Below are 25,648 nucleotides of genomic sequence, written 5' to 3'. Positions count from 1 at the left end.
TGGCCATTTTTTTCTGAATATATTCTTTTGTTCACTAAAATTAACCATGCCTCTCTCCTCCCTCTCTTTTAATATGAGTAATCAAAGGTTGACTGAAAAAGACATCTATGCAAATAATGGCTATTCGTGTCATTTTTTTTTCTGGCATGTTTTGAATATGTATCTGCATCGATCTTCTGGGTGCATATAGAAACATGATGCTTAAGTAGACATCTTCCCCGGGCTTTAATGGATAACTTTTGCTTGAATTGGACTATGCCACAGACAGAACGGGAGAAATGAAAGTTAACCTGCCCTCCTCTCCCCTCCACACACACTAACAAAAACCTTAAAAACACAAAAGCCTCATAATTCATATGTTCAAAAACTGTGCATAAATGTAGAGTCAGGAGTTAGACATCGTGGTCGTTCACCCTATCCCCATCCCCCACCCCGACCCGCATCCTGGTTTAGAGGAGGAGCTCCAGCAGGCATCAGAGTCATTTGAATATACAGTTGCGCCACTGTGGTTGGGCAGGGGGAGTGGCTGACTGGGTAGGGAGCCCAGTGAAGCTTTTGGTGGGAGGAGCCATAGAATAAAAAATTGCTGTCTCCAGCAGTCAACTTCCTTAAATTCCTTGCAGCTGGTCAGGTAAGCTTGGGCTGAGAGTGCCTTCTGCTCTGCTCTGGGCAACTGAAGGCCTAGTAGAGCCTGGGCTGATTCCATGAGAGGGGCTGCTCATGACCTGAAGGTAAAGGGAGTAAAAGGGGCTTTGGAGGATTTGACTTGATTTAGCTCAGCTCCCCAGGGCGGAAGCACAGAAAAGGAGAGGGTTGTCAGGTAATATATTGGATGGGGCCTACTTATACTCAAAAATTAGTCATTGTGTATCTGAAATTCAAATTTGATTGGGAGTCCTGTATTTTCACCTGGTAAATCTGGCAACCCTGGATAGGATTCCAGGCAGAAGCCCCGGCCTGGGAAGAAAGGGTGCAAGGAGCTCGTGTCCTTTTTGTCCTGGTTCAAAATTGCTGTGATTAGTGACTGAGTAGGGTGCCCAGAAAAGGAAGACGAGAGAATCCTAAGAGCCGGAGATTTGTCTAAGGACCGAGGTTGACACCCCTTTATGTTGTTTCATAATGAAGCCTATGGAGTAAGTAGCTTTTTGAAGTCGCCTGATTTTACGTTTATTTTATTTCTTGGAGTAACAAATTGAGTATCATTCTTTTTCCTTTCCTTTTATTTCTCCCTGTATTTTAATGACATTTTATGTTGGCAGCCATCAACTACTTTAAAGACAGCTTCCATGAACCCTTAACATCGGAAATACCTTCTGACTTTTGGTAACTTGGTCCCAGTGCGCTTCAATTGTCTGTGTGTTTTAATTTGATTCTGGTTGGGTGTTTTGTAAACAGAGGTGATGCATCTTTGGGGAACATCTTACTGAACAGATATTGAGTTCATGTTTTTCTAAAGCAATGGAAGATATTGCATTAGACCGTAGGGGGAGAAATTGGGGAAGGGGCAGGAAGCAGATTTGGGGTCTTGGGGAGGCAGGCTGGGTTTCACTATGAACAGCAACTATGATTTTTAGTGTTATTTGCTCTTCAAAAAATTTCAAGCTCATGATTATTTGAAAATAAATGTTTAAGGTGAAGGCAGTTGAACCTGGGCCTTAAATCACAGTGGGAACATTTTTCTTGGAAGCAGTCACCATAGGCAATAGAGAACCAGGAGAAGGCCCCACCCGGTGTGATTATCCTCAAGCCAAGTATTCCACCTTTGTCTAAGTAGCTTCAGGGAATTTGACTTGCAGCTTGTTAGAGAAATGCTGGGTGGGGATGGAGCAGTCTGTTGACCCTCGAAATGCAGGACTGCCCTAGGGCGGGCCTAGGTGCTGATTAAATACAATCTGCTGCAGGTTCGTATTAGGTATTAGCTGGGGGTGGGGGCTGTGTCCTGGGGGTTCTTGTGGCCACAGACCCCTGAGAATTAGTCCAGGGTTTGTGTCTGTGTCCCTCATGGCTTCCTTTCTGATTCAGTTATACTGAATTACTGGGGGTTTTCAGCCATGATGGTCATATATACCTGAGAGTATATTTTCAGAGCAAAAAAAAAAAAATATTTTTGTTGTTACGAATTAGCTATTTTCTGGACCTGAGTGGAGTAACAGTTCATTTGAAACAGAAAACCAAAAACAGCCCCAGTCCTGTGTTGGCTATTGTTCTCTTCTTGGAGGAGGAAGAGAGAACTTATGAAAGGAAATAGCAAGAGCAACAATTAGGTTTCTAAGGCAGACTTAGTGTTCAGCCCTATAAAGTCAGTCTCACAAAGTTTGTTCAGTCATTCAGCAAACTTTTCTAGAGTGACCACTATTTACCAGGCATAGAAACATCCCCTGAGGTTCAAAGATGAGGAAGATACGGTCCTGCCTTTAGACAAACTCAAAGCCGCAGGGGGCGATAGGCATGCAAACAATTTATCAGTGTGCGCGGTGATAAGTGCAATGATAAAAGCTAGTACAAGGTGCAGCTGGAGGCACCGAGAGGGAGAGAGAAGTGGGAGTTGTGGTTGGGGTGGGGACATGGCTTCAGGAAAATCTTCTTAAAGCCAGAGTCCTTTGAACTGAAAAAATCCATATTGGGTAGTGAGAGTCTGGAAACTTGGCTTCTGTCCTTACCGAGCTGCCTGATCATTTTGGGATAAGTCATCTCATCAATTTGGCCTTCGCTTTCTCTGTGAGATAAAGGGGCACGAGATGTTCCTTAAAATCCCGTTCAGCACTAAATGTTCAGATTCTTATACTCAGGTTATCTTTGTGGGCTGTTGCAGAACAATGGTGTGATTGTTAAGCCTACCCCTCCCTTCATCTTTTGGAGGTCACCATTGGAAAGCTTTCTTGAAGCAGATAGGCAAGAAAATTCTTGTGCCCTCCTCCCAGCTTCTTACCTATTCAAACTGTGTGTCTAGTTTGCACCGAAGTCATTACCTTGTTTCTGTGTATGTATATGGGATGTCAAGACAGCAGAGTTTCAGCACCAAAAAGAAATGAGATGCAGTGCTGACCGAAATGGTTGGGTTGCTTGGCTGATCCTCTGCATGGAGTGGGGGTGGTCCTACGTTCAGCCTCATTAATTTGCCCTCAATATATTCAGGAAATGGTTTACTAAAGGCTTTGTAAAAGACTTCTTCTCTGCATCCCAAATTTAAATTAAAAGTTGTATGCAGGACTTTAAGGATGCTTTTTGTGTGTATATATCAATATTCATAGATGGTACAATACTGGAGGAGAAAATAATGCCGATTATATCCATTTTTATAAAGACAGAACTCTAAAAAAAGTGGGAGATTTGCCATCAGTCTGCTGACATCTGGCTAATACTCAGTTTGTCTTGATCTTGCCTCACTTTTACGCTTTTTGGATTGTTCCTAGCCTTTAATAGATCCCTGATGGTTGTAGGAACCAGGCAACCTAGTACGTATGATTTGTAATTTTAAAATGACTCTCACTTCCTCGGAGAAGCCATGTCTCTACCTGTAAGTATGTTTCATTGGGGCCATGTAATCAATAGGATTTTTCATTTAACACATGATCGTTAAAATGTAATAATTTTTTATCATAGAAATTGAATCATCTGTTCGTTGCCTTTATTGAACTTTTAACTCTTGGTAGTCCAGCAGAGCATCAAGATGTCTTGGAAAAGGTAATCCAATTATCACTGTATTTGAGAAAAAAGGTCCCCCCTCCATAATTCCTAATGTATTTGGAGAAGCAAGTCATTCTGCAAACAGCTGTTCCTGTTAAGATCCTGTGACTGACAAATGGTAATTTTCAGCTTCCTAGGGTCCTTTTCTTATTCTGATGGATGGTAGAGCTTTCACTCATGAACATTAAAAAGTACATTTCACAGGGTTTTTCTGCCACCAAGTGCATAGGGAGTTTTGTATCTGACAGACTCACACTCTCATAACTCCCAAGACTTAGGTGGAATTTGAATCTCTACAATGCTGCTTTTCTCTCTCAGTCAGAGGCTTTGTACTCATTTGTGAAAAGCCTGAAGGTAGGAAAAAGGAAATAGATTGAATTTTGGAGATTTTAGAAATGCTCTGCAACTTTTTCCTTTGTCTGTCATCAACTTTTTGATGCTAATGTGTTTCAGAAATCTCATTGGTCATTTTCTTCCCCTGCTGTTTTTTGGGTGCGTTTTCAAAGAAAGTAGATGGGAAAGGGGTGCTGGAAGATCCCCAGAGGCAGTAGCCCTTATTTCAGCAGAGAATCACTTTCCCCTTGAATCACTTTGCTGTGTTCTTGACTCACTATCATAATGAAAGACCAGATGAGAATGATTTGTTTTTAAGGTTAGAGGAGATGGAAAAGGAGTGAAATTGAGGCGAGCATAAATAAGCTTGCACTCGAATCTTTTCAGTGCTGCTTTAATTTTGTGTGGATACGCAAGGCAGGGAGAGAGAGGTTTACAGGTCTTGACTAGCCTTAGCTGCTGCCTTCAGGATATAGCCAGCTCTACCAGTGGATAGCGATTGTCACAGACACAACATTTATAGGCTCATTTATGACATGGTCTCATACTTTGCACTGAGCACACGGCAGCTGAACCTGTGGATCTAGAAGGGAGGGCTTGGGACACCATTGACTTGGCTTGGGAAACCTGAGGGGTGCTTTTTTTGTCAAACCAAGATGGCTTCTAGGCTGTTATAGACCCAGGGTGATGGGGTATCTTGTGGCCCCATTCTGAGTGCTTAGCTGGTCTGTGGAAAACATTGGAGGCTTTCTAATCCACAGTCACTGGGTTTCCAAAGGACAAAAACAGTAAGTGATTACATATTGTGCTGGGCAGATCCCTCCCCAGCCTCCACTCCATCTCATCCATACATGCTTACCAAAGCCTGAATCCCCTACAAGGACTACAAGCAAATGTTAGCAAACATTAAGAACAAAGTTTGAGGCACCCTCCCCAACTCCAATTAAAGTCTTTTGGCCTATAATTAAGTTTGGACCTCTTGAAAAATGAATTCTACACAGAGGAGATTGATTATCACCAAATGTTGTGCATATAAATATATTATCCCGAGTTCTAAAGTCATTTTGAAAAAACAAGGGGCTTGGTTTTCTTTTGAAATATTGTGTTCCACAGATAACATCGATATTAAATTATTTGGTCTCATCTATTGTTTGGTTAGAGAACGCTGGGTGTTTTTTTCTCTTTTATAAGCTTTCTTGAACATAAGCAGCAGTCTCTGGTAAGGTAGTATTGCTCTCCATTTGCATTGTTATAGAATTAAATTATGGATTCTGTCATTCAAAAGAGACGGCTTTATAAATCAAGTAAAATCTCATAAGATGAATAAGTTTTTAAAAATCTTATGCTGCCTCATATTACATTCTTTAGTTTTATAGCCTAAGTTGATACAATTTTTAGTGTAGTTCTCTTTTTTTCCTATTTCTGTGTACTGTTTTTGCTTTGTAAAACTGTCCTTAGTTTCCCAAGAAAAAGCTTAAGTAAAGTTATTGTATGTAAAGGACAGTGATATAAAAGCACAAAGGCAAATAGTAATTCTTTATCTGGAGATTGGCAGAAAATGTGCCAAATACACTGTGTTCTCTACCTCCCTTCATTCCTCCCCCTTCTCTCTGATTACATTCAATATAAATGACATTACAACTCTAAACTGTAACAAATGGTAAAACCCTAACATATTGTTTTCCCTTTAAAGAAAAAATCTATTGTTTAAAATTCCTGAATGTAAGAGACAGTCCTCATATAGTGGTTTTTTTTTTTTTTTTGAAGGGGGTTACAGATTGTGTTCCGGTTAAATGTTTATGGTCGTGTTTCCCACTTGTCTGGTTAAACTGTCATGGTGGGTTGGCAACCCTAAGGCAATCCTGCTCAGCAGGTGCCTAACTTCTTTTTTCAGGGCTGCTATGTAACTGTCCCAAAGCATGGGAATTGGAGCGATGGCCCTAAATGCTAGTATGCAGGAAGAGGAAAGACTGTCTAAGGAGAAGGTCAGGAATAAGTTATGTAGACCTGGCTAAGGGGCAGGATTTCCAAATGCAGCTGCAGTTAGTGACTTAAAAAAAGGGGAGGCCCCTGAAATTCAGAAGAAGGGTCAGAGGTAGAGATAGAGATGTAAGATCTGAGCAATTGAAGTGAGAGATGAAACTTTACAAGATCTCCATTTCTCCAGGGGAAAGAGATTAGAGAGCAGAAGATTCGGGACTGTACCTGGGGGGAGTCTTTAATGTTACGGTGTGAGAGGAGACAGAGAAACCCCAGAAGTATAAAGTGGAAGCCACCAAGTGTCACTGCTTACCCTGAGCTGTTCATTCGGAGCCAGATCATCTCAGTTATGCCAAGTGGAGGGTGGAGAATCTGGGGACTAAAATCCTTGGGAGTCTCTTTGCCTTGATGCAGGTAGTAGTAGATGTAAAAAGAAGCTTATGTTTTGTCTTAGGGGGCACATGAATGGGGGCAGGGGACCCTCCATTATTGTACTTTTTAGCTCATATATGGATTTCCTCATAGTCCTTACATGTGCTGAAATTATGTAGCCATTCCTAGGCTACTTTTATGAATTCCGGAAGATTCAGGAAGGGTTAATACCATTCTCAACTCTTACTCCCAGTATGTTCTTCCTTTGCCATGATTTGCAGAGGAATGTAAAGGTACATTGAAACAAAGCTACTGTTTGATTTTATAAATAATTTGATTAAAAATAATTGATCAGCTCACAGCAAAAAAAAATGATGAATATACGTATGTTCATGTATAACTGAAAAATTGTGCTCTACACTGCAATTTGACACAATGTTGTAAAATGACTATAACTCAATTTAAAAAATAAATAAATAAATAAGATCAGTGGCTTAAAAAATAAATAAAAAATAAAAATAATTGATCAGTTGGAGAAAGAAAAGGTCAGAAAACAAGAGTGGCTGCCTTGATTTCTCAAGCTGTGGTTTAAGTTATACTCAGCTTCTTGCCAGGGAAGATAAAAGAGCCACCTCGCCCCATTGATCTAACATTGCAAAGAGCAGTTGCAGTGCGCCTGGTTTTGCATTAGTGGAGCTCTATCACGTTTTGAAGGACACACCTTGATTCTCTGAAATGATAGAAATGCTATTGGGTAAACCGTTTTGGCATCATAAATAAGGAAAATGCATAGCATGTGTTGAAAAGGCTTGAGGAACTAACTCCTTTTCTCCTGGGAAGTCAGGTGGCCTAGCAACTGGGTTCAAACACAGTTGCCTTTTTTCCACCCCTCCCTGCAGTAAGCTCCTGCGCTCTAACGCATACGCGTCTTTGCAACTGTGGGAAAAAGAATTTCTAGCAACTGGGCTTCTCTTAAAAGGATTGTGGTGGACCTAGTAATCCAAATGACAGAATCATTAGCTGCTTTGTATAGTGCTCAAGAGTTAAACAAAGACAACAATAGGTCGCATTTGACAATGTGATAAATACCTGTTCAGTGACATCCTTTGCCGCCACATGGTAAACACTGTAATTAGCAGCCATGTCAGCATTTAGGTAACACCAAAGGCATGTTTGGTTCCACAGGACTGACATATATTCCTGTCTGGAAGTGCTTCAAACATCAATAAAACATTTAAATACCCGAGACTCCAAAATACACTTTGCTCTCAGTTATCCAAGTGATCCAGGGCCAATGCTTCTGGAATCTAAAGAACGGCGTGGCTATGAGGTGTAGAGATTTATTCTTTGAGTAACAAAAAGGCACTGGATTTCAGGGTGGTTCTCCTTTTGTATGGATGCAGAAAAAAGGACTGTAAAGCCCAAATCGTCCAGAATAATGGATTTAGAAGGTATATTTGTGTGTATATATTTAACTTTTTCCCTCAGTTTTCTTGATTATTTATATAGGTAGATCCAAATCCTAAATTATATTTAATTTTTTGGTCTTTTTTTGGGAGGGGGGTAATTAGGTTTGTTTATTTATTTATTTAATGGAGGTGCTGGGGATTGAACCCAGGACCTCATGCATGCTAGGCAGGCACTCCACCACGGAGCTATACCCTTCCCCCATATTTAACACACATGATTTTATGTCTCATGTTGGGAAATTTTTATTTAAATCTGTAACGTTATGATGATGTCATACTATTCCTAATGTTATATGTTTTAAACCTAATGTGATATATACCAAAGTAGAGCAGAGCGAAGCGGCTAAGAGAATGAGTTCTGGAATCAGGCTACCTGGGTTTTAGTTCTGGCTTTGTCACATGTTAACTGTGTCCTAAGTGTCTCTTAGTCTCAGTTTCCTCATCTAGAAGATGAAAATTATGAGAGTATCAATCTTAGAGGGCTTGAATGAAGATCAAATAAGTTAATTCATGTAAAGTATTCATTACAATTCTTCACATATGTTAAGTGATTAGTAAACTTTTTTAATTTAATTTAATTTTTTGTTTGGGGGGAAGTAATTAGGTTAGTTTGTTTATTTTTTTTAACGGAGGTTCTGGGGATTGAACCCAGGACCTCATGCATGCTAAGTGCGCGCTCTACCACTGAGCTATATCCTCCCCCCTAAACTTTTATTCTTTTCTTTTCCATACCATATTTTTAGAAATATGAATGCAAATTCAACTAATTCTTCATTTGTAGGGTCGGTGTGCTCGAGACAACTGCAAGTACCTTCACCCTCCTCCCCATTTAAAAACGCAGCTGGAAATTAATGGACGGAACAATCTGATTCAACAAAAGACTGCCGCAGCCATGTTCGCCCAGCAGATGCAGTTTATGCTTCAAAATGCTCAGATGTCATCACTGGTAAGTCACTGCTCTGCTTTTTAAAAATTGCATGTGTATGTCTTTTTTGTTTTTAAGGATCTCCATCTACATTGGAATAACCTTGCAGGGACTTTGGAAAGGTATTTAGGGTGCAAGCTGATATGCAAATGGACACTACAAAGCTGTTGTGCTTGGGAAGGGAGCAATCAAGTGGTTTGGATTTAAAACCTGGGTTGCATCAACCATAAACTGAGTTTGTAGAGGAATATTAATAAAGGAGCAGGGACATTTTAAAATGAGGAGGAGGTTTGATTATTATTACACATAAGCCTTTGAATTTAGGATATTAATTCAAGGAGATCTCTTTGCTCTATGATGGTAGTTTTGTTGTTACTTTTTATTTTAAAAATAATTCTAGATTTAAAGAAAAGTGGCAAAATTAGTACAGAGAGTTCCCATGTTACCCCTCACCTCACCCGGTTTCTCCAACTGTTAATATCTTATATGTCCGTGGAATGCTTGTCAAAACTAAGGAACTGACATTTACACTTTACTGTTAACTAAACTCCAGACTTTGTTCAGACTTCACCAGATTTTCCATTAGCGTGCTCTTTCTGTTTCAGTGTCCAATCTAGGGTACCGCAGTGCACTTCTTTGACCCCACCTCTCTCCCCTGCTGTGTGACTGTTTTTCAGTCTTTCCCTGTTTTTCCCTGATCTTGACAGTCTTGGGGAAGACTGGCCAGATATTTGATGGGGTTTTAACTTAAGCTAGCCACAGAGTTTCCCTTTGCAGAAATTAATAATATTAGGTATCATTCTAGACCAGTGTCCAGTATTTTTTGTGAATCAGTGAATTTAAGTGGATCATTTAAAAAGTAATTTTGTCCTGTGGAGAATTCATCTGGTACTGATACCTTAAAATATAAAGTTGCAGTTTGGTCTTAGACCTTTTAGAGGAAATTGAAAATTGTCCCTTTCTACTGAGTTCTTCCAGGTCTCAAATTCAGTTTCACAGTGTCTCATTCTAATTCCAGCTGGCCTACTTCTCTTAAATCATCACCAGGATACTACTTTGAAAGGGTTATGTTGCCTTTGTTACTCATTTCATTGGTGACTAGGTCATAAATGCACTGAAAGCTGAAAGCTGGGTATAGTATTTAGATGCAATGAAAATGTGGGACTAGGTCAGTCTGCTCTCAGCAAAACCTATCTCATTATAAAGTTGATTCTCAGAATTCAAGGACATCTGTGTAGGTAGGGCACCCCTTTTTTAGTACATCTTTATAAATAATGCAAAAAAAATAGGTGGTAGGGGCATTGACAGGTCACTAAACTTTTGTACCATGATACCCTTTCCAGAATGTCTAGAAAAATTCGAGTAACATAAATAGATCACGTGTTTTATATTATTAGTTTGCCAAAAACATTTGCCTTGGAACTCAGTGCTGATTACATTGATAAATTCGTTCCCAGAAGGTCACCAGTGGGCTCCTCAGCGTTCCTCCTTGACCTTTAGTAATACTTTGTATGGTTGAATTCCTCCTTCCAACTCTCCTTAGCTTTCACGCACTGAAACATTTCAGTTCCTCCCTACTTCTGAAGGGTACAAAAGACAAAGTGTTCTAGATACTGAGAATAGTATGAACAAAGCCACAGAGAAATGAATAGGCTCAGTGAGTCCAGAAACTGTGAGTAGATGGGGAATAAAGCAAGGGAGGCTTTTACCCACCATACTCCTCTTGGCCTCTTATGGGATGTCCCAGTTTCAGACTGAACAAATACGAGCCAGGTTTTATCACACACCTGAGCCCAGCACTGCCTACACAGCTGGAGCATATATTTTTTCATAGGTCAAGGGACATCAATCAGCTGCCTTGTTTCAGGGAATCAGAGAGCAAGGCCTGGGGTGTGAAGTAGGGGTAAAGACGGGAGGCAGACTATCCATCTTTCATTCAGCCTCCAGTAGAGTATCTCCATTCAAGTCCCAACCCTTCATGCATTATTGATCATGCTGACTCACACTGGAGAATTGGGAGTGGCTTTTTTAGAGTCCAGTGAGAGACATCCATTGAGTTTTTCGGCCTCTTGCACTTTCTAATTTGATTCTCTGTGCTTTCTATAATTGAATACATTTCCCTTTTTTCTTTGATGAGGGTAATTTCAGCTCTCAGGCTGTAGAATATGACTGATATGACTCACAGGAGAACAATTTCTTTTATAGCATATCACAAGAAACAAGACATTACTTAGAAGACCCTAGGGAACAATCAGAAATTGCTTTTCTACCTTGTAGGTTATTTAACAATCGCTGTTGTGATGTGATAAACTGATAAAAGATTAATTTCTGCAGTTATTATGTGTACAAACAGCTAATCCCGAGACAATTGATATGATCTTCTTTTGTGGTCTAGAAAGCTGCTTTTGTGTTGTAATTGAGCTAGTGTGAGCAATTTTAAGTGACATTTACCAGTCTGACTTGAAAGAAACGTTCTTTATTCTGGATCTTGGTTTTACTATGGAAGTAATGTAGAATTTTACTTCATCTCTTTGGTACCTACTCTCCCCAAACAACAGTTTGTCCCTAAAATATTCAAGCTTTTGTGTAAATTTCCAGTCCTAATATTTGCATGGCTGCATATTAAGACTTACTAGGTATCACTGTTTTGAACTTCAGGTCTTCCCACAAAGCACACTTTGATCAATTTCTGGGATACCAGAAGAGCACATATGCTTTTGGAAAATTGAGTGTGGTTTGCTTATTATAAGCCTCCAGATAAAAGAAATGTCAACCTAAATGTAGCTGGAGAATGGATTCTGTTCAGTGTGACCGAACAATGAGTAAAAGCCACACCAACTCAATTTGGGTAGAATGCTTGCTGTAGCAGGCAAGTTTGTTCACTGTAATTAACAGGGCAGAATTGACATTTGCTAATATAAAATGCCACCTCTGAAAGCTTTTTTGTTAGTTGTATTGACGAAGTTTAGCAAGTGAGACTAGAGGGTGTGACAGGATCCTTAGTGTTTTTCAGTGCAGTTTAAGAGAGAGTTCTGATGTTCACAGCAAAAAATGACACAATTAAGAACTCCCCTTGGCATAATTAAAAGGCAAACATGAGCCCTGTAGAAGAATTTTAGGGAAAGCAAACACGCTGGATTCCTACCCTCAAGCAAAGCTACTGTTTTAAAATTTCAGGTCTTTTCACAACTTGGAATTTTCATTACCTGGGGGAAGGATTCTCTCTGCTGAATATAATATATGTATTTATACGGTGGATATGATGCTATAAGGCTATTAAAAGTATTTTTGACTTAGACACTTTATGTAATCTAGACCTGTCCATAGCTAGGAAATTCCTTTTGTTTCTCTCTCTGCACGTGGTGATTCACATGGAGGCAGTTCTTTAAAACACAGGTAAATTTGACCCAGTCGAGTGTATTCACCTGATTTATACAGAGGTTATTGGCTCAGCCATTGGGGTGTGCCAAGTCCTCTGATCTGGTGTATACTTTTCATGGCTTGAATTCCTATGGCCACGTTGTGGTGTTCCAAACCACAGAGCCTGTCAACATGGGTTCCACTTCAGGCTTTTTCTTTATCATAGATAGAACCATCTGATGTCTGTCTGGACCCTCCCCACCTTTTTACATCATTTTCACAATTCTGTTTATCAAATAAATTTCTCATAAACCAGCTTATATGTCTGTCTGAAGTTCTAACACTTCAGAACCAAATGGTGAAAAAATAGGAAGTTCCAGTAGATAGGAGGAAGGGAGGTGTACTAATTAATAATACCAGTATTTTTAGACTCCAACGATTTTACTGTTTTTCTAATTTACTTAAATAAGAGCTATAAGATGTTACTCTATGAAACTTTGGACTAGGACAGATTTAGGTGAATAGAAGTAAAATGGCAGAATATCTGTTTACTTTTTAAGAAAATGTTAAGTAGTTGAATGATTTTGTAAAGACAAAGGATAATACCCTTCCCTGATCAAGATACATTAGACATTTTGCATATTCACATCAGTTACAGTTTTTCTGGTTCACATAAACTACCTACCAGCTGAAGTATTTATGCTATCTCCCAGTTGTCAGGGCTCTTCTATTAAGAATTATCATTAAAAGGGTAAGCAAGACATTTTGTACATTTAATGGAAAAGGAAACAATGTGCATATTCCAGATTACCAGTCTCAAAGTCAGTACAGAAATTACAGAGGAGAGGGTATATAGCTCAGTGGTAGAGCATGGTTAGCATGCACGAGGTCCTGGGTTCAGTCCCCAGTACCTCCATTAAAAAATAATAAATAAACCTAATCACCTCCACCCGAAAACAAACAAACAAAAAGCAAAAGAAAAAGAAAGAAAGAAAGAAAGAAAGAAATGATAGTGCGTTTTACTGAAGATTCTTCAGTGAGTTTCTCAGGTTACCTACTCATGAAATGATAAATGATGACATTTAGCTCTCTCATCCTGATGTGATGACATTAAATGTTTTGTAAAGTGACTTTTGCCAAATGTTCAAGTCAGTAGATTTCAAGACAGGTGTGTAATTATAAGGTTAATATGCTATTAATATAATTATGACTCTCATGATCATGTGAAGTTCCACTTTGACTGAGGTTGACCAGATCTCATCACAGGAGTGTGTGGAGTAGTACCACCTGATGAGCTCAACATTTTATCGTGATTTTACTAAGTTTTCTTAAAAAAAATTAGAAAAGATTTTACTTTTAGGTATAGCAACTAAGACCTCACACATGTATTTGTCCTACAAATTGTTCCCAGGGGTCAGCTTACCCCGAGGTGAGTAAAGGCTCGAGACCCCTCATCTGCATGGTCTCCTTCCAGGGCCCTGGGAGGAGGCCTGGCAATGTGTTTACAATGTGTTTGGAACATTTGCCAAAGATATTTGTTCTTAAGGCTCCCCTCCCCCATCCAACTACCTAAACCTCAGACCCTGGATTTACTCCTGACTGCAATTACTGGTCCACAGTAGAGCAGTCATTCAGGTCCTTTCCCCAGAATATATATTGTCACACAGCTTAAAGCTCCTTTTATAGTAAAACAAAATAAATCACACCAGCGGGAGGTTTGCTGCCTTGTCCCCAACTAGGTTTAATACGCAATGTGAAATCTGTTTTTTTTTTTTTTAAGTGAAACGAATATGCTACACTTTTGCCACCAAACAGAGGGCATTTGTACATGGTGTCTTTTACAGTATGCCCAATTTCTTTGATAGTAACAAAACTCAACAGTCTCCCTTTATCCTCCCTCATATATTCCCAGGGGATAAATTAAATGTAATCTCCTTTCAGCCCATTCTGTGTCCTTCCCCTCGGGGGCTGGTTAGCTCAGTTGGTTAGAGCCTGGTGCTAATGAGACCGTGTGGGCCTGTCCGCTTGCCTGCTCCCGGTCATAGTCTGAGCCACGGCCAGCTGCCTCTGAATGACTTGCTGTTGAGCATGAGTGAGGTGAAGGCAGGAAGTTTGGAGGGTCTCTGAAATTCTTTTTCCCCTGAGGGAAATAAACAAAAATAACAACAGCAACAATACACCAAACCAATGCTTGACAGTCTCACCTATAAAGGATGCTTTTTCCCCCCTTATCATCAGCGTCCCCTTGCTCAGATGTTCAGTAGTTTGTCACTGAGAGGGCCATCAGGAGGCCTAGTGTAAGAAACTGTGGTTGCCCTCCACACCTGGTAGTAATCTTAAAGTGCCCCCCCCAAATAATCCTAATTTGCCACAATAATCTTTACAGATGTACTAAATATCATTTGAAAACCTTCTTTACCTAGCCCCCTCTCTTAAACCATTCTGTGGCTGTCAGTCACCTTAGCAATTCACTTGTTGTCCCCTGGAACCACACATTTTGTAATAAAAAGTTGCATCTTTTGCTGTTCACCAGAAATGGACACAACATTGTAAACTGACTATATGTCAATTTAAAAAAAAGGAAGTTGCGTATTTTGGTCTCTAGTATCACTAAACTTTTTGTTCAGAACTCTTCGTTGGATACCTTCTGGTACTGATGATTTAGCCACTGCAATTTAAAAATGCATGCATATATGTGCATGTGTTACAAAATACCCTGTGCTTCTCAATACTGTTTGATCTAACATTTCACATCTGTATCAAAAGACAGTTTGGGAGTGGCCTTCTGCCTAAAATTTTCCTCAGTACACAGCAAAACTGAGGGATTAATTCAATCTGCCACTTCTTTTGATCCCTGGGTGTGTCTTTTGTATTATGATTTTTTAATTTGGATTTTTCTAACTGGTAAGCCTAAAATGAATCAGTGGCTTAGGAATCCCTTTTTACTCCATTAACTAAATATTTATTGAGCATCTACTCTGTGCCAGGCATTTAAAGAGGTAAGAGGTGAATAAAAAGATGAATTAGAAACATTCTCTACCCTCTAGGAATAAATGCCCTAACAACAGTAAGATGGTGGATTAATGTTTTTGTGATCCCCATCATTTCTGATTTGTACCTGATCCTCTGTATTTTTATAGCTTTGGGCTCTTCTTTTTTACTAAGTAGAGTTATTTTTCTATTAGCCATGCAAGGTTTTGTTTTAATTTGTGTTGTCTTTTGGTGGTGGTAGTGGTGGTGCTTTGTTGAACCTCTCATAATTATAACCCTTTGTATCCATTTATCCTAAACTTGCATTGAGATGTGTCTAGTCTCCAGGCTTCCTGTGGGTTCTTTGCTTTTCTCAGCTCCTACATTCCCTAATGCTCTAAAACTCATATTTTGTTTCATACCCTTTGTTAAAATTGGGTAACCACTTGATTTTTTAAAAATACTTTCTCTTCCCTAGTGGTATACTAAAGTTAACTGAATTGTCACTATTATTACCTGGTGGTTCACCAACAAATAATTTCTAAGTCAGTTCTTGTTCACTTCTCAGGAACAAAGTCAAAATCCCCGTGCCCATCTAAGGAAGAAGTCATTTGCCCTTTTGCCAGATCCTTAGCTCTAGGAATCACTTGGTGTTAATGCTGATCTGGGTTAGGCACTCGATTACAATTCCTGGCCTGCCCTGCCACTTCTCCTCCCACCACATACAGGCAGATCGAAACCATGACTTGTTCTCTCTTGCTTTTGCTCTACTTTATACCTTTTATACCCACAGTAATCTATGGCTTCTTCACCAGCTGCCTACCTTCCATGCTTCCCCTTATTTGGAGACTTCTATGATTAATAAGGTCAGAAAAGCCAGGTCTAGGTAGAGATAACTATTCACTTCTGACCCTTGAATTTGGTTTTCTTCCCTCTCTCTTGGGCCACAGTGACTTATTCATTAACAGGTATGATTAGTACATAAACACCACTATCAGCATGCATCTGTTTATAAAGTTCACTCTCAATTATTGAGGGACCAATTAACTAGTCTGGAGGTTATGTGGGCCTCCTGCAGTATGCCTTTTGGCCAGCTCAGTCCCCGCAGAACACCGCTCAGAGTGTGGAGATGACCAAGCAAAAACTGGGAAACAAAGATTACTCAGTTGTGCTCCATGTGAACGGCTGGTAAAGTCTGATGGAAACGAAAATTATACATTTCATTGTGGTTTGGGATTATCTAAGGATAGAAATATGCCTGGTGACAGTGAAAGGGCTTCTTTTTATACTATATGAATGCTTGTAAGTGAGTAATAAAATTAAGGTATTATGAGGGCTAGTTAAAGTTAAGAGTGCTATTTTTCTGGTATTAAGATCAAATCAACAAATTGTTACCAAATGTTTACCAGCCTATAAAAGAAAATGTTTAGACAGGAGCTTAGAGAGGGTAGGCCTCAATTATTACGTTGACTTCAGGCCAGGATTAGCCTAAGTGACTTAAGTATTTTGCATTCATCCAACAATGACTGTAACTGACCTTGGATGTTATTAAAGTAATTACAAATAGATCTAGGCTGTTGGGGAGATACAGAGGTGGATTTAGCATAACATTTAATTTTTATTTCTTTATACTAGCTTCAGGAAAACCCCACTTTAAGTAATCAGTGTTCCTAAAATGTATGTGTAAACTAGACATATTTATTTGAGGAAATGTTTTTCATTGAATTGTATTATTATTCCAAGGTGCTTTAGAATCCTTTAAGACCAAAATGCAGTGGCTCCTAAAATTTTACCTTTACAAGATTCCATCTGTCTCCTCATTCTTAGTCACTGAGTAGTTATTGTTCTATAAACAAATAGTTAAGAACTCAAATTTTAGTAACTATCCAAAAGAACATTTTAGTGAATTTTAGTAATCATTTCTAAAGCCAAATTTTTCAACTTGTGGCATCTTGCCATGAGTATTAAATTCACATCAATAGATTTTTATATAATTAGCGCTTTATTTCAGAAATTGATGGAGTGCTTTATTTTTTGGAATCTTCTAGAATGATGATTAGTAAAATTTTCTCTAAATAACTAAATAGTAAATATTTTAGGCGTTGTGGGACAAGAAATAAGGAGTATATTATGTAGGTACTTGTGTAACAAGAGAGAAAACAGATAGCCACATTTTTTCTAATACAGGTCTACTAATGAGCATGGTGGAATTTATGGACACTGAAATATGAATTGTGTATAATTTTCATGTGTTATGGAATATTATTCATCTTTTACTTTTTCCCAACCATTTAAAAATGTAGAAACCATCTTTACCATTCTGGCCATACAAAAACAGGGGAGGCTGGATTTGGCTCAGGGGCTGTGGTTTGCCAACCGGTACCCTAGAACACAAGCTCTTAAACAGTAAGTAGTCCATAACCGCACCCCAGGGGTGAGTTTCACGAGGTCCTTGAACTTCCTGAGATGACATGCAATTTGTGCACACGTGAATTTTTCCATGGACAGGGTCCACAGCTTTCATCAGACTCTCAGATAAATCCAGGACTCAGAAAAGGTTAGGTTCCACTGTTCTAGAGACAATTCACTGAATTTTAGAAAGCATTTCCCAAGGCCCTGATAGTTCCTAGGTAGGGTGCAAATAACTGGTAGCTCGTGGGAATTCCTATCCTAGCAGCGAATGCTGTTAGAGACATGAAGGATAAATAACCGTCTAGGTGATCTTTCTATTCATATAGCCAGTTGTTGCCACCATTCTTGTTGGTTTTATAAAACTCAGAGAAAGATGAAAATCCATAACCCTGGTTCTAGGGTTTCAAAATATTTAGTAAATAATTTAGGTTTGGGTGAATATCTGAAACGTATTTAAGTCCCCAGACCATTTCAGTCTATAAAAAGAAATCAGATTCAAAGAACCTTTTTCTTTAGACTCAAGATTACCCCACAGATTGGTTCATGTCAGCTCAGCTGACATCAAGGGCTGCAGTACAGGTATAGGAAGGATTAAAGTTACTTATTAAAATTGAATGTGTGAACTTACAGGCTGCTTGATTTAACAGGTGCCTGTTAGCTAAAGCTAAGCCCTTGAATGTTCAAACTCATGAAAATGGAGTAGTTACCCTGGGGCAGAGGTGGTGGTGAGGAACAGAAATGTCCATTTGAAAATAAATAAGAAACTCAGCAGTTACCTTCCTGTTCCCCGAGGGTTGGGAATAGAAGAATTCACTTCTTCTCAAACCGTTATAGAATGAAGCTTATACCAAGGAGGAAATTGTCACAAAAGTTACAGTACTAAATTTTAAAACCTAAAGATGTCATAATATAGTTTGTGGTGAAACCTTACAAAATCTAAACTTTTTCAGCAAGCCCTTTTTACATAGACGTTTAATTAATTTACAGCTTGTTTTCATACAATTGAAACATATAACAAACCCAAGAAGGTTAAAATATATTCGAAAGAAAGCAGAAGTTAGCCAGGAAAATTTCCCCCAAAAAAGGAAGGAAAAAAAATATGGAAGCTGAGAGCTATTATAAATAGGAAGCACTGCTTACATGTACATTATTCTTAAATATTCTTCATTGATCAGTATTTATTAGTGATTCATAATGTTTTAATCTGGACCATTCACTCACCTGCAAGTTTTTCGTTCAAGTCAATAGTTTTTTTTTAAAAAAATGTAGTAAGGGTTCTTCTCAGTTCTGTGGCAAGCAAAAGGCAGAAGCAAGAATAGGATGGGGAAAAATTGATTTTGAAGATCAGAGAGGAAAAAGAAGTCAAACAAAGACTACTGTTGTGTGGTTCAAATATGGAGTTTTTACCATTAGAAATTCTTGCTAATTTTGAAACAACCATGAATCATCAAGTTGATAAAGTCGGCCTTATCTCATTATACTATCACATCAACTAATTCCTAGAGCTTCACAGCCCATTCAACAAGAAGTATGAAATGTCCCTATAGCCTGTTGCATCACAGTGCCTAGTTAGGCTGGGTCAGCCCTTGGCTTTTGTCCTCAAACCTTAAAGCACCCCCCTTGACTGCCCCGTCCTCTTTCCTGCCACCTGGTGTCACCTCTTTCCCCTTAAAGCTCTTGGCCACCATGCCTTCTCTACTTACCCTAGAGTGCCTTACCAGTTTTGGGGGGCCCATGTTCTTTCTGTCCTTCCTAATGTGCCAAGTAGCTAATTTAATACACTCACCTAAGGTAGAGTGCTAATGGGGAAACCCTTCCTTCCAAGTTGAATGTGGTTTATGAGAGGGGTTTCACAGAGAATGTTGTGCTGGTGAAAATTTCAAGTCTGTCTAGGGGGTGGCACCATGAATATAAATTGCCCCTCATGTCTTACTCCACAGCCTCCTATTCTACATGCATTTAGAGCTGTTCCTATTAATGTGATATAGCAGAAGGTGTGGGCACAGCTTGGCAGTGCAAAAGGTTCATTTTTTTTTTTTTTTAGTGAAAGAAAAAGCAAGAAGGAACACATGCTATTAGTAATACAGAGTGAGATTGCCAGTTACACAGCAATGCACGACCTACCTTATAAAGTCACGATTAGCAATGCTCTATATTTAAAACCCACACACCTATGGTCAATCAATCTTTGACAAAGGAGGCAAGAATATACAATGGAGAAAAGACAGCCTCTTTGGCAGGTGGAGCTGGGAAAACTGGACAGCCGCATGTAAATCAATGAAGTTAGAATTCTCCCTCACACCATACACAAAAATAAACTCAAAATGGCTTAAAGACTTGCGTGACACCATAAATCTCCTAGAAGAAAACATAGGCAAAATGTTCTCTGACATAATTTGTAGCAATGTTTTCTTAGGTCAGTCTCCCAAGGCAATAGAAATAAAAGTAAAAATAAACAAATGGGACCTAATTAAATTTCTAAGCTTTTGCACAACAAAGGAAACCATAAATAAAACAAAAAGACAACCTACAGACTAGGGAAAAATATTTGCAAATCATGCGACCAACAAGGGCTCAATTTCCAAAATATACACACAGCTTATACAACTCAATAACAAAAACTAGAAGAACAACAATGACCCGATCAAAAAATGGGGAGAACACCTAAATAGACATGTCTTCAAAGAAGACATACAGATGGCTAGTAGACACATGAAAAGATGCTCAGTATCACTAACTACCAAAGAAATGCAAATCAAAGCTACAATGAGGTATCACCTCACACCAAGCAGAATGGCTGTCATTAAAAAGTCCACAAACGATAAATGCTGGAGAGGGTGTGGAGAAAAAGGATCCCTCCTACACTGCTGGTGGGAATGTAGTTTGGTGCAGCCATTATGGGAAATTGTATGGAGCTTCCTTAAAAAACTAAAAATAGACTTACCATATGATCCAGCAGTCCTACTCATGGGCATAAATCTAGCAGAAACTCTTAGTTCAAAAATATACATGCACCCCAGTGCTTGTAGCGGCACTCTTTCCAATAGCCAAAACATGGAAGCAACCTAAATGTCCATCAACAGATAACTAGATAAAGAAGTTGTGGTATATACATACAATGGAATATTACTCAGCCATAAAAAAGAATGAAATAATGCCATTTGCAGCAAGATGGATGGGCCTAGAGATTATCATACTAAGGGAAGTCAGTCTGACAAATAGCATATGATATCACTTATATGTGGAATCTAAAAGGAAATGATACAACTGAACTTATTTACAAAACAGAAACAGACTCACAGACATAGAAAACAAACTTACGGTTACCGAAGGGGAAAAGGAGTGGCTGAGGGATAAATTAGGAGTTTGAGATTAGCAGATACAAACTACTGTGTATAAAAGAGATGAACAGCAAGGTCTTAACTGTATAGCACAAGAAACTACATTCAATATCTTGTAATAACCTATAGTAAAAAAAAATACGTATAACTGAATCACTATGCTGTACACCAGAAACTAACACAACATTGTAAATCAACTAAACCTAAAAAAAAAGATATGTACTACATTTAATCATGACTTGTTATTAATTCATTAAAATGTTTAAACTTATTTTTAAATGATGGTATTGATTATATCAATCATTCACTATATACTGGGTACTATAGGGGAGACAAGAGAACTATCAAAAGACAGTATGACCACATTGAGAAGAAAAGACACCCACATGTGGAACAAACTGGAAAACAGCACAGTAAAGTGATAAATTATGTGCTTTACAGATAATAAAGGCAATACATGTATCAAACTCTATGAGATCAGGACTTTTAAAAAAATAGAAAAACCAGTAAGAGCCCTTTGTACTTCTAAGACTTTTCTTTACAAGTTATACTCTAGGGTGTGTACCTTGTAATCCTGTTACATTATCTCTTCCTGCTTAATAGGGATCCTTATAGCATTTTTAGGGCCCCCTTTTAAACTGCACATGTCATCTGGTTCCCTAGATAAAGACGAGGCTAGGCGAGTCAGATGAGTTTGTGAAACAGGACTGCTAAAAAACACGACCAAACCAATTTCATTTTAGGTAGACAGCAAGACGTTGTTAAAGCTCTCACTTTTTAAAATCTATCCCTTTCTTCCTCCCTCCTTACTGTCCTCCACAATTGATAGTCGGTCAAGAAGAGAAGCATGCGTTTGGTAGGGCAGGTGGGATCATGGTAGGACAGGAAGCTTTGGAGCCAAACAGTACCGCCGAGCACGGGGAAGGAGGAGGGTGGGATGAGGGGGGCTGTCAGGTGCCTGTGTGAGGAGACCGGGCAGATTGCCCACATATATGATATCGTTGGCGACGTGGTTTTTAGGTAAAAGGGGAAGTGCTAGAGAAAACACATCTGGAAAAGACTCCATCAATGGGGTTTAATTCAGCTAACTCATGACTGGTAAAATTATGTGGCTTGGTTCCTCAGCTTACCAATAAATTAGTTACTCAAGGAGATTTGTTGGTTTAAAAGCAACTCCTACATGGGAATTAGTATGAGACTAAAAATAAATCAGAAGACACAATGGTAAATTTTGATATGGCTTAGGCTTTTTCTCAGAATGCTTCGTTGTGTAATAATAGGACTAATCGGAGGGGAAGGTGTAGGTATAGGGGAAGGTAGAGCGCATGTTTAGTATGCACAAGGTCCTGGGTTCAATCCCCAGTACTTCCATTAAAAATAAATAAACCTAATTACCTCCCCACCACCACCACCAAAAAAAAAAATTAGGACTAATCTATTTACCTCTAATACTTTTTATTTTCTGTTTTAAACACACAGACTTCTTTTCCCGTGACTCCATCACTTGCAGCTAATCCTGCCATGGCTTTCAATCCTTACTTACCTCATCCTGGGATGGGCCTGGTCCCTGCCGAACTTTTACCAAATGCACCTGTTCTGATTTCTGGAAACCCACCTCTCGGATTGCCAGGAGCTGCTGGTCCAAAACTGATGCGTTCAGATAAACTGGAGGTATTTGTGTAGAAATAGATAAATATTTATAGGGTAGATATGAACTTTATGCATGAACATTCTTAGAGTCCAATGTTTTGAATGCTTTCAATAAGTGCATCTGGATTTTCCACTTATGGAATATAACCTCAGAAAAATGTTAAACGTTTTACTCCTGTAATTTTACCCCATTATGAAGCGCACTGATTCAGTTGTACAGTAGGTCAAACAACATCTTAGCGTGACCAGCCGCAGACTGGGCCTCATCTCCTTTGCTATGGCACAGAAAGTCTGGTGGGAATGCTCCTTTTACCCCTGGCTCCAGCTTTACAGACTGGGATTACTGTATTCGTTGATGAATGGCTACTTGCTAGAATAATCAAGCTGAAAAAAAAAAGTTGACTAATTAACTATCTATGAATGCAGAATGTAAAGGAGTCTCATAGGGTCTAAACCTTTTTCTCTGTTTTAAGAATGATGTACTAGACAATAAGTATCTCTTGATGCCTAAGGAAAGGAAACCTAAAAAGAAATTTTAAATGGCTTTTTGATCTATAGAACTCCTTCAAACTACATCATTCTTCATAAATTGGAGTAAATAACAAGTGGATTTCTTACAAAGTCAGCTCCATTGGCCGCTCCTTAAATGTTTTGCCATGTATCCAAATGGAATCTGTACATGTCCCATGGTCCACATGTATGCTTGAGCAAAAGCACATGGCTGCGTGATAGACACATCTTGGACCTTCACAAAATAACCTCCTCTTGCAAACTTAGCTGATGAGACTGCGTCAAGTGTTGAAAATTGGTTTTCAACAATACTGTTATTTCATTGTAAGGAAACCAGACAGACTTTCCCTTTGGGAAGCATGGATTTTTTTTTCTTGGAATAGAAATTGTATGTTTACATCTCATAGTGACTATGGCTTGACGTTAGCCTTCAGCTTGTAACATTTTTCCTGAACAGATGACAAAATAATGTATACTGTTGCTCTTACATTCCCTGGCAAAATACATAAAAGCTAATCACCTACCAGGCATCAATGTGATTTTTTTTCTTTAAGGTTTGCCGTGAATTTCAGCGTGGAAATTGTACCCGTGGTGAGAATGACTGTCGCTATGCTCACCCTACGGATGTTTCCATGATCGAGGCAAGTGATAATACTGTGACGATCTGCATGGATTACATCAAAGGTCGATGCTCCCGGGAGAAATGCAAGTACTTTCATCCTCCTGCACACTTGCAAGCCAAACTCAAGGCAGCTCATCACCAGATGAACCATTCGGCTGCCACAGCAATGGTAAGAACAGGCCAGGATGCGTGGACTTTCTGTCTGGGGGTAAAGGATTAATATATAACTCATTTTGTCTAATTTCCTCTGACCACAGTCTTGAATAGTCATGAGTGGGCCTTAAAACGAATAGCCCAGGTTATGAGCTGGAAAACAGAAAACCTATTTATTCTAATTCATTCACTAACGTTTTCTAAAGATAATTATTTAAAAGCTCTACTAATGATTTTAACCTACTGTGCCTTTTCTCCTGTTTTTTTTTTTTTTGAGAAAGAGTACAAGTTAAACAGTAAATTATTTTTGAGTAGCTTTTATAGCCTAACTAACCTTTATATCCTAAAAAGGCAGAAAGTTGCCTCTGTGCCCTGAGAGCTACCTTCCAGGGTACTTTGCTGGTTAAGAGCCTTAATGCCTTTTGAAAACAGGACTTGGAGGATAGAGTGGTAAATAGGTTCTAATTTCCCAAAGGTTAATGATTTCAAGGCAGCAGCCAGGCAAGGCTAGGGCAGGGGGTGGGGGGGATATTTCTACATGATGGGGAGAAGCCTGCCTATTGAGTTGCCCTAGCAAGTCTGTTTTGGGGAAATGTTAGTCCTACTTAACCCAGAAAGGTAGGAGGTGGGAAGAGTATTTGCGTAACACTATAGTGTGATAGTTTGAGAAATAGGAATTATGATTACTTAAGTTCGTCACAGTTTCAATTATTTTGATAGGCTGTGTGCTATTCATTTTTTCTTTTCGCCTGAGATTTGTGTCATAGGGTATAACCCCAATAAGGAACAAAACCCTAAGGAAACCTCATTTTTCCCAACTGTGGAAAAAAGTCACCTCCAGGACCCTGAAGCCCATGACAGAGACCTTTCCTTTTCATGAGAAAGATCCATTTCTTTTCAAACATCCCTATTTATTAAGTTTTTCCTCATACTGAGTTGAAATCTACCTTGCTAGAACTGGAACTTACACTTATTTTATTACAAAAAAATAAGTCAATCACCATTTCATAGGAGCATGATTGTCGTCTTCTTTGTCTGGGCCAAATACCCCAAGTTTCTCCAAACTTTTCTTATAAATTATGGCTTGAATGATACAGCACCAGTTTTGGACTTGCTCCACGTTCTCAAAATCCCTGCTCTCTCAGAACTGAACCCATGACTTCAGGAAAGATCTGAGTACCAAAGTAGAACAAACTTACTTTCTCCCTTGATCTAGACAACAGAATCTGTTAACAAATGGTAAAAAAAAAAAAAAAAAAAAAAAAGACTTCACCGAATTTTTTTTGTCATAAATTCTTTTGAATGAGGAAATTTTAAGCTATGAAAATAGGAAGGTATCGAGAATATTCAAGGCAGAATTTTAAGCCTCCAGTTGTTAGGTTATTTCTGTTGGTGGCATAGAGTTCAAAAACAACATGGACCTAAAAGGAGAGGAATACAGTTGGTCCCCTAAAAATAAAGGTTCTCATATGCATGGGATGTACAAGGAACGGCTTGCCTGTGACGGTGTGTACCTGTTCCATGCTCAGTTATGGGACCTTCATATGAATGTGTCCGTTTCTGATGATTTGGGTGTGTTTGATAGAATGCATGTAAGTCAGCCCCAAATTCCCATATAAGAGAGTTAAATACTATATAGTAGGCCTTCAATTGGTACTTTTGAACGTCAATATAAAATTCCTTTCCAAGTGACTGATCAGAGCACAGTCTTAAAGGCAAAGTCACATTGGCCCGTAGAAATTTGTTTGAGGCAAGATTAAGTAAAGGAGGCTTCACAAAGAAGTGTGAGCTTTCTATATTTTAAGGATTCAGAGCTGAAATGCTTTGTGAAAGAGAGATTTTTACCTGGTTCATATTTGTGTGC

The 25,648-nt window shown here is 38.9% G+C and overlaps 1 protein-coding gene and 1 long non-coding RNA gene across 12 annotated transcripts in view; one reads left to right on the top strand and one right to left on the bottom strand.

Moving 5' to 3' along the window:
• Positions 1-25,648, bottom strand: part of LOC123612323 (uncharacterized) — a 155,342-nt gene that overhangs the window by 22,470 nt on the left and 107,224 nt on the right. The gene's annotated exons all lie outside the window — the stretch shown is intronic.
• MBNL3 (muscleblind like splicing regulator 3) overlaps positions 1-25,648 on the top strand; it is a 118,715-nt gene that overhangs the window by 77,493 nt on the left and 15,574 nt on the right. For 8 of the 11 annotated variants that reach the window (XM_074359531.1, XM_074359533.1, XM_010968444.3 and 5 more), the window contains 3 exons: positions 8,623-8,787; positions 22,329-22,520; positions 23,564-23,800. In XM_074359531.1, the coding sequence (XP_074215632.1) occupies positions 8,623-8,787; positions 22,329-22,520; positions 23,564-23,800 (594 nt within the window). Of the gene's footprint in view, positions 1-620; positions 732-798; positions 1,134-8,622; positions 8,788-22,328; positions 22,521-23,563; positions 23,801-25,648 lie in introns of those variants that run through there. The other 3 variants (XM_010968446.3, XM_010968445.3, XM_074359532.1) reach the window with 2 other exon arrangements.

Source organism: Camelus bactrianus, chromosome X, assembly GCF_048773025.1.
Source record: "Camelus bactrianus isolate YW-2024 breed Bactrian camel chromosome X, ASM4877302v1, whole genome shotgun sequence".
Taxonomy (NCBI): domain Eukaryota; kingdom Metazoa; phylum Chordata; class Mammalia; order Artiodactyla; family Camelidae; genus Camelus; species Camelus bactrianus.
Note: the sequence above shows the minus strand (reverse complement) of the source record. Positions and strands in the feature narration are given on the sequence as shown.